This window comes from Oryza sativa, chromosome 10 (assembly GCF_034140825.1).
Source record: "Oryza sativa Japonica Group chromosome 10, ASM3414082v1".
NCBI classification, from domain to species: domain Eukaryota; kingdom Viridiplantae; phylum Streptophyta; class Magnoliopsida; order Poales; family Poaceae; genus Oryza; species Oryza sativa.
The window spans coordinates 18946234-18955831 of NC_089044.1; the positions used below are offsets into that span (position 1 = coordinate 18946234).

At 47.6% G+C, this 9598-nt stretch overlaps 2 protein-coding genes across 2 annotated transcripts; one reads left to right on the plus strand and one right to left on the minus strand.

Moving 5' to 3' along the window:
• Positions 1–3799: 3799 nt before the first annotated feature.
• LOC136353561 (uncharacterized) lies at positions 3800–4553 on the minus strand. The gene is made up of 2 exons (XM_066304568.1): positions 4131–4553; positions 3800–4018 (listed from the first exon to the last, which is right to left on the minus strand). Exons 1-2 carry the CDS (start codon positions 4551–4553, stop codon positions 3800–3802), a joined length of 642 nt encoding a protein of 213 aa, XP_066160665.1.
• A 3079-nt stretch (positions 4554–7632) lies between these two features.
• LOC4348933 (uncharacterized) lies at positions 7633–8650 on the plus strand. The gene has a single exon (XM_015757538.3). The coding sequence runs from the start codon at positions 7751–7753 to the stop codon at positions 8357–8359; it is 609 nt and encodes a 202-aa protein (XP_015613024.1). The 5' UTR covers positions 7633–7750; the 3' UTR covers positions 8360–8650.
• Positions 8651–9598: the final 948 nt, after the last annotated feature.

Below are 9598 nucleotides of genomic sequence, written 5' to 3' on the forward strand. Positions count from 1 at the left end.
CCGTCGATGTATTCTTATAATAACATCTACTCCTATTTAAAAACAAAGATACCACTTAAGATAATCATGAAATACCACCCTGAGACAACCATCACACAAGCAAAAGCTAAACGAGATGCAGGAGCCCAGGGTGTAGCAGTTTAATTTGCATGCGATGTGGTGGTGAACGCGGGCACGTAGGATCAGGCACGGCGAGTCCGAGAGCAGGCAGTATTTCCACCCGGCAGCTGTCACCCCTGCACCACCTCGGACACGCCCACCCACCCCCATCCAATCCCAATCCATCTGCTCCCTCCCGTGAAATGAAAAATCACACCACCACCGCATCGCCAACTTGCAGCATCAGCAGCATAATATCAGCGGCGGCAGCGGCAGCAGCTCGACCACCGACCGACCGATCCTTCACTTGTCGATCTCGAGTACTCCAAAAAAGCGCGAGGCGCCATTCGTCGCGTGGCGCGTCATTCAGTCGCGATCGACGCGACAACACCGGCAGCAGAAGCGGAGACGATCATGATCGTGGCGTTTCTCGCTCGCTAGCCCGGTGGGGAGCAGCGCCACCGGGGCTCCACGTCAGGATCTGCATGCATATGCATGCGGGCTAGCTACTAGCCATTTCTAAAACTAGATGAAGCGCTGAAAATGAAGCCAAGCGCCTTCCTCCGAAATATATGTTAAATAATAAAAAAATGATAAAATAATTTAGATTAAAATATTATGGAAATGATTTAAGAATGATGATTTATCATATATATATATATATATGCTTAGTTTTAGAATAAAATAAATTGTATGTTTGGTAGGGCTCCAAACTCTAACTCCAGTGAGAGCTAGCTCCTGTTGGAGTTGGAGACTCGTTGAAAAGTGTTTGGCTAGCTTTTAATTCTAGATCTGAAAAAAAAATGAAAAAAATGAAAGAAAAGTGTTCGTCGTCCCAAGGCGCGTCGCCGGCCGTGCGTCGTCTCCGCGCGCACCACGCGCCGCCCGTGCGTTGTCCCGGCCGCCGCCGCCCGACGTCGCAGACTCTGCCGTTGCGGTGTGCCACCCGAGCACCGTCCCGCGTGCGCCGCCCGTCGTCGTCCCAGCTGCCGCCGCCGCAGCTCGCAGCGGTCGGGATCGGGAGGAAGATGGGAGGAGGAGAGAGAACGCGAGGAGAGGAGGTGTGATGGGTAGTTGAGTGGTATTTTTATATAAATACTCTAAAAAATTAAATGGTAATGGATCTTTTGGGGTGGAGTGGAGTTGTGGAGCAGCAAAAACCCAGCTCCACCCCTGTAGTACAATTCTGTGGAGCAACTCTGCTAACTCCGCTCCAAAAAATATAGAATCTGTACTGTTTGGCAGAGCTCCAGCTCTAGGTAAGTTGGAGTTGGGAACTAGATTCGTGCCAAACATGGCCATAATTACTATATGCTTGCATGTTGAGTTTTGTATGCTTAGCATGCGTTTGGTTAAAAGGGTTGGGATGGGTCAGGTTGGTTTGAACCTATTTTTCAATATGTTTAGTTTGGGGACAGGTGGGATAGGATGGTCCCTGACAGGTAATATTCCGATCCGGGAGAAGAGATTTACTGCGGAGGTTAAGAGAGGAGAGAAAAATAACTTAAGAGCCCATTAAATCAAAGAATTTATGTAGTAATTTTATAGAATTTAAATCCTATAGGAATTTTTTCATTTAGCCCTTTAATACAAATGATCGAAGCTTTCAAAATCATATAAAATTCCTATGGAACGGCTCATTGTAGGTAAACTTAGTAAGAGCTCAAACCTCTTGAAACATTTCCTTTGAATCTCTCTCTCATCTGATTTCTTTTTTTTTTGGCTCCAATCAAACGGTCGATCCTATATTTTTTTTTACCTAGCAATTCTCTATTTTATACTTGGATTTCTATCAGAAACATGTGTTTATTCTATTCTTTATTTTTTTATTCCTGTTATTCAAAGGGACCCTAAATTCTCATATATCGGTTTTGATTGGTGCGAGATGGGTGAAGGTTATGGAGAAGGTACACCCTCGTTTTAAATTTATCCTAAGTTAAACATTTGTATTTTTATCATTGAAATCTAGAAATTTCATATAGTTTAACATAGTAACACTTACATTTTGATTCAGCATTACAAGTACAAATTTTATTCATTATGTTGTTAAAGTAGACATATTTTCAAGTTAAAAAGAGTAGACATATTTTTAAAAATTGATGATCAAAGATAAAAAAAATGTTTGACTTAAAATAAAGTTAACTAGAATGACAAGTAATATTTTGAAATAGTTGGAATATAGTTTGAACTTTCTATCACTACAAATACCATACCTTTGATACTTGTATAAGCTACACTTATGAGTATATTTTAGTACAAAATTTATAGGTTGTAACGGTGGGACGGCCGGACAGCCTGTGTGATCGATCAATTGATCTGTGAAAAGATCCATCCCAATTTTTTAATAAGACGAGTGATAAACAGTGCAAGCAAAATATCAAAATATCTTATATTAGTATGTTATAAAAAGCATGTTATAGTCTTTGTGAAGTCATGGTCTTAAGTTTGACCATTAATTAATATATTTGGAGCTTAATAGATTTCTCATATAAAATTGATTTGTTAATTAAAATATTTTCATAATATTGCAATTTTGCTACTATATTTGGGTGTAAACAATAAAAAAAATAGTCAAAATGTTGGCTATATCTATGCAAAATTTTCATTGACAAGATCAGTCCTTTTTGAGGCAGGGAAGGATCTAGCATGGGTGCTTGGGGACTAAGTCCTCCTATCCCACGAGATCACCATTAAGAGAAGGGGAAGATGGAAGGGGGGAGAAGAGGGAGAGGGAAGAAAAGTAGGGGATTGGAGCAGGAAGCAAATAAACCCTCCTCTATTTATTTCTTGGATCCATCCCTGTTTGTATGGTAAAAGAGGACAACTTGTCCATATAAAAGAACTGGTGAAATAAGAATACTGGTATGGGCGAATTGTTTTTAAACAACAGAATAAATAGCCCAATTCCCAACCTCTGCATCCAGGGGCGGAGACAGCGTTGGGGGGGTTCTTTAGACCCCCTACCCCTAACATACCATTAAAGCCTCCATAATACCCCCCCTAAAATTTTAATCCATATATTTATAGGTGAGGGGCTAATATAGACTTTGTTTGAGGTTGTTAGGCCTAAAAAGCTAAGAAGGCCCCCAAAAGTCCTAAAACCAACCCTAAATATCTCTTAGTTTTAGTTGCTCTTGGTCATTATGGTTTAGCCACCACTATAATTTTAGGAAAAAGTACACCGAAGGTCCCTCAACTTGTCATCGGGATAAAAAACGTCCTCGAACCATAAAACCAGATATGTGAGGTCCCTTAACTATACAAAACTAGTCACAATAGGTCACTTAGCGGTTTTGATCCCGGTTTTGTCTTACGTGGCTGCTGAGACAGCGTGGGCCCCACATGTCGGCCTCCTCTTTCTTTCCCTTCTCTCCCTTCCTCTTCTCTCTCTCTTCTCTGGCTCTGGGCAAGCCGGCGCCGGGGCGAGGCCGCGAGGCGGGGGAGGAGGTCCGGCGGGGCGAGGCGGGAGAGGAGGTCCGGCGGCCGGCGACGTGGCGGCGGCGGCAGCGGAGACGACGCGGGATCAGGGGAGCAAGGCGGCGGCGACGACGACAACGCGGGAGCAGGGGAGGGCATCGGCGGCGGCGAGGGTGAGGAGCCGCCTCCGCCACCATCAGCGACCTCAGGACGGCGCTATGTTCCTCCTTCACTCTCGCGCTGGTTTCCCCTGACTTCCACCTCTTCCTCAAGGGCACCAAGCTCATGGCCGACGCCCGAGGTCGGAAACCTCCCCGTCGGCCCCGGCGAGTCCATCTCTTTCATCCCTGTCAACTCCGCTGCATCCTCCCGCTTGGAAGCCGACGTCGAGCTCGAGCACGCCGAATCCATGGAGAAAACGCAAGTTTTCTTGGCACGACGGCGGCGGCGAAGACGTCCACGCCAAGAAGCCAACGAACCCAGCGCTGCCGCCGCCGCTCTCCTGCCATGGATGTGTAGTTCGGGGATGTGAATGGGAATCGTGTGGGATTGGATCTTGGTATTATGGTGTCCGCCGCTGTTGCCGATCTTGATGGCGCCAGGGTTGAGCTCACCAGTGGGAGGATGGTGAATGCCTGGATCGAGTACTCGCCCACCTTGTCGTCGCCGTCCAAGCCATCGCCGCGTACGACGGCGCCTTTGCCGCCGCCGGAAGCGCCAGTTTCATCCGCCGTTCCGCCTCCCGTGAGTCTTAATCCAATGCTTCCCTCGCCTCCGCAGCTCCCCGGCGTAACCACTGCGCCGTCGCCGCCAGTGTCCACGGTTTCGATGCCTCCCACCAGCTCCGCCTTGCTCCCCTCGCCGCCGCCGACGCCCCTCACCTGCTCCCGCGTCGTCGTCGCCGCCGCCACCGCCGCCACGTCGCCGGCCGCCGGACCTCCTCTCCCGCCTCGCCCCGGCGCCGGCCTGCCCAGAGCCAGAGAAGAGAGAGAGAAGAGGAAGGGAGAGAAGAGGGGAAAGAAAGAGGAGGCTGACATGTGGGGCCCACGTGGGCCCCACGCTGACTCAGCAGCCACGTAGGACAAAACCAGGATCAAAACCGCCGAAGGACCTATTGTGACCGGTCTTGTATATTTAAGGGACCTGGTATATCTGTTTTTGCGATTCGATGATGTTTTTTATTCCGATGACAAGTTGAGGGACCTTTGATGTACTTTTTCCATAATTTTATCCTGCCTCCGCCACTGTCTGCATCACTTGAACCAAGCACTTAATTGATGAACATGGCTGAATAACTCAAAGGGAAAGAGAAATGGTTAGGAGAAGAGAACGGGCGTCGGCCGACCCGTGTGTAACGATTAAACCAATTTATTTCAACTATATAAATAAATTAAATTTTATTTTAAACGTCTAAAGTTGAATCTTAGTAGTTCAGGTGTTATGCATGAACTACTATCATTTAACTTTAAGCGTTTAAAAAAAGGCTAGCCGTTACCCACGTCCATCCCTCGATCAACCTATCTCACGACCAACGAGTAAATCAGCATAGTACTGTAGAAAACAGTGGTACCTGACGTTGAGTTGTCCATTTATACAGATACGGTAGGAAAACTATTCCTTAACGTGATACGGCCTATAATTATCATGCTTTTTTTAATCATCCATACCTTGCACTCCATGATCATTCAAAGTACTAACAGATTTATCTTTTATGATCTTAGCATTAAATCGTGTATGTTTACTCACAGGTTTTTTTTATGTTTTATTCATCCAGTATGACCTAGAATTTGTCACTTTTTGGTGTACAACCATGTATAACTATATTTTGCGTTAATATCATGCCTAATTAAAAAACAGTATGACTAATATCGTAAAATATGTAAATATCTGAAAATGCTAAATTTCCGCATAATTCCAACTAATCGTTAAATGACACCTTCTCCGACGTCTGTATTTCATTTTCGACAATGCAGCCGGGGCAGCTAGAATCAAGATTCATTTTCTTTGCATGGTGGCAGTCTTTTGTTATCGCTGTTTGCACCCAAAAACTCCATCAGCAAGAACTTACGTTATGACGAAAGCGTGAATACAACACAAGAAAAGAAGAATTGGCTGTTCCAATCAGCCCAAGATTTGTGCTATCGTTGCTGTTCCTTCTTTAACCAAAGCCAGGCCCGTTCGACGATCTCCAAAGCCCATCACACGCCTCAGAAAGTCTTCCCCTTTGCCAGTCGTTCCGGCCCAATATCTTCCGCCGCTACTCCGCCCTGGCCCAATAATTAATATGGGTCTCACCGTCCCATAAATAAGTGAAGTAAGTTTACTTAAGATTCCTCGACTTAACATCCAATTCAAATCGTGTTCTTCAAACCGCAATGTGCCAATATCAGATATAATATGTCCCTCAACTTGTAATACCATACTTTTCAAGGTCTCAAGAAAGTACTACGATAAATTTCAACAGTCGTGATGCGTTAACTGCAGTCAATCCAACTGAGTTAACGTGGGACCTATATAGCCCCCACTGTTAGGGCACTTGTCTTCCCAGCAATGGTGGAGCCAGCACCACTGTGAAACTCGAACGACTAATAGCGTTTTCAGGTAATCGGTTGATTTTTATATGCATTGATGGCTAACGGCAATGGAGACAATAGCGATGGAACCTGAGCAGTTGCTCGACTTCTCTAGGAGCTGTCTCCGTCGCCGCTTCCCAATCTCCCGATCTCCGCTCAAACGAACGAACCATATGTTAAACCCCGACGAGCAGAGTTAAGAGGCCACCGGCCATACCCATTCAACTTATGTTGTATCAAGATCCTCAAATACAATGATGTTCACTAACATGGGGGTTTGAAGGTCTATGAGATCCACGTGTCGATCGGAGGACCTACATCCGCCCATACCGCCATGGCCATCACCGGAGTGGATATGTCCGTCCTTCAGCACCACTGTGGTGTTCGGCGATAAAAAAGCCCACCAGCATAGCCACCCCCGCCTAGGGGTGTAAGTGGGTCAGCCGCGAATCCACTTATAGATCAAAATAAATGGGTTTACGGCTTATTTTAGTTTATAAGTGGATTTCGCATGTTAGCCATTTACACCCTTACCCCTGCCCCCGCCCCCGCCGTTGTCTCCTCCGCCGCAGAATGTGCTGTGGCGAGTCGAGCGGTGTTGGCATGGGCGGCGGGTGGATGGGTTGACATGTGTGATGACACGAGGCTGCAGTGCGAGCCGGCGACGCTGGAGCGAGTCGTCGTCGATCATCTCGCGGCGGCCACCAAGAGTCTGCTACGCTCCATCACCCCAACACATCTATTTAGTGCAGACGAGATGCAAGATTCTCTCTTCCAACATGCAAAAAAGATTGCGAGTGCTCACAGATTTTGGATGAAGATTAGAAGTTAATCATCAAAGAACTACTACTAAGAGGAGTATATATTACATTACTTAAATACCGTGGGAATAGAGAAGATTAGCTTGCCACCTCATCAATATTTTCAGAAATACTCCTCATCTTTGGTTAATTACGTTCCGGTTCATGCTATTGAGGTCCGTTCGATCACGCGCGAGGGACAATCTGGCCATCCACGTGTCCCAGCGTGGCTGCTCTTCCACCATCATGAGATCGTTGGATCAGAAACAGACGGCCTGGATTTGCCAAGAACCCTAGTTAGTAGTAATCACAGTAGATTTCCAAGCAAATGCTAGTGCTCGAAATGTACAAGCACTGACAAGAGTACACACACTGTTCATTCAGGCTTGATATCTTCTGCTGATCCTATCCACTCTCCCCGCATCACTCATGTGTCTCCCAACTCTCGACGCTGTCGATGCACCGTGCACGAGCCCAACACAAACCCACTTCCCTAAATAACAACAAACCGGAGGATCTAATTGCAAGAAAACTTCCTTGCACTGTACTACTACTGTAGTAGTACCAGTGAAGCAGTCAAAGTCAAAATACGATTGCATTAAAAACCTTTGAATTCTTATAAATACCACGAATTCATCCTGTCCCTCTTCACATTGCACTAAATGCAATATAGACAAAAGAGAAAGGGCTTATATGTAAGAAATCCCTCTCATTAAACTCTCCTCCTCGGATTCCCTCGATCTGGAAGAAGCCCACCACCGAGGCTCTACTTTTGCCAAGAGCACCCTCACCTTCCCGCAAATCAAAACCCACCTCCTCCTCCTCCTCCTCCGGCCACCGCTCGCCGTCGCCCGCGCCGCCATGGCCGGCCGCCGCCTCGCCCTGCTCCTCCTCGCCGTAGCCTCCGTGTCCCTCCTCGCCGCCTCCCCCGCCGCGGCGGCTCGCCCGTGCCACACTTTCTTCGTCTCCTTCGCGGCCAACCCCAACCCCATCGTCGGCGACGGCGAGGTGGGCGACCACCGCGGCGCCGCCCTGGCGACGGCCACGGTCATCACCGTCTTCCGCGTCCGCCGCCTCGGCCCCCACCTCGCCCACGTCCACGGCCACGGCCACGCCCACCCCAACCTCCACCACCTCCACTCCATCCCCGCCAACGTCCAGATCCGCCGCCCCGAGCTCCCGGAGCACCCCCGCCCGGCGGCCCATGCCGCGGACAGCTTCCAGGAGCGCGCCAAGGACATCCTCGTGGTCGTCGTCGGGATCCTCTTCGGCGTCGGCTGCGGCGCGCTCACCGCCGCCTCCATGTACCTCGTGTGGTCCGTCCTCGCCGGCGACGCCGCCGCCGCGCCCTCCCCCTACGACGAGCTCTACGGCGACGAGGACGAGGAGGCGTCCGACTCCGAGAGCCCCAAGAAGGTCGGCTACGTCATCATCCCCGGCGTCGAGGCGCACGACGGCGGCATGAACTAGCTCTAGGGTTTGGTCAAATCCGTGATGAACTGGGAAAAATTTACCTATCTATGGCCTAATTCGTGATGTCCGTGTCATTCCGTGATGTGTGTTTGTGGGCGGGGGGGGGGGGGGGGGGGGGGGGGGGGGAGTATTGGGTGGTGTGCACTCCATGTGAATACGCTAGCTCTTGAATCTTTGATGCGCCCTTACTCTATGAAATGTGCCTCTTGTTTCTGATAAAACTCATCGGTTGCATGCTTTGGTGCTGCTCGATGCTATGAAAAATGCTACTGAAATTGAGATGTGCTATGTGTTGTTGTCATCACTCACCTGGGGTAATGTGGTTCGGCTTCGACATCATGGTGGTCAGATGAAGATCGATGCCGATTCCGTTTAAATGTTTCTTCCTGTTGCGTTCTGCATTTCAGTTCTGGGTATTCAAGATCTCTGATGACAGGGCAATTTCAATGTGCTTGAAGGCATAATTAACGCTGGTATCTTGTGCTTGTGGTGGTTTCTTATTTGTATATCAATGATTATCTGTTAGATAGCCTGTATATAATCGCTACTGGGGTTTGGTGTTTGTCTGCATTGTGATGCAGAGTCTTAAGTGGTCTCAATAGTGTGGTGTTGAATGAACACGGCCAAATTCCAACCTCCTAACCTTTACCTGCTTAAGCATATCAATTTTGATTTTCTAAACCGTTGATGGTTATGAATGTACAAATGTGTTGTGTCGCATTCTGTGCTTTTAATCAGACATGTTATTAATTTGAAACACCACATCAAGCAGCTAGGAGTCTTGTGACTATTTTGAAACTGCTCTTATGACTGTTTTGAAACTGCTGGATCGGTACAAGTGGTTGGACATCTCTATTGAGATGAAGGCTTGAAGCACTAGATATTGCTAGTCATGAAAGCAGTTACATGTTTAGCTTGATTTGATTGCTTATAGTCCTAGACTTCTTTGAGCTGTTACAATGAGCAGCAATTATGCATCCTTGTTGCGAGAGTGATTCAGTTTTGGAGTCAGGATTCTGATGCAGAACGAACTCAGAGCTAAGCTCTGTTTTCTGTGTTACAATCCTATAACTGGTTTTGTGTTGGGGTCACCTATATCTACGTGACATGAAGCTGCTCTTACATCTTGGGAGTTCAGAGTGATTATGCAGGTGGGTTTTATTGTTCATCTTCACCTCGTAAACCTGGAGCGGTTATATCAGTAATCTCTGATATAACTCTCCTAATGTTCCCTAA

Bases quoted from the DNA above. Each gene is read 5' to 3' on its own strand.
- LOC136353561 (XM_066304568.1), bottom strand. From the start codon at position 4,553: ATGTCAGCCTCCTCTTTCTTTCCCCTCTTCTCTCCCTTCCTCTTCTCT. The intron at 4,019-4,130 runs GTGAGCTCAACC...CATCCATGGCAG, and splicing joins CATTCACCATCCTCCCACTG to GAGAGCGGCGGCGGCAGCGC.
- LOC4348933 (XM_015757538.3), top strand. From the start codon at position 7,751: ATGGCCGGCCGCCGCCTCGCCCTGCTCCTCCTCGCCGTAGCCTCCGTG.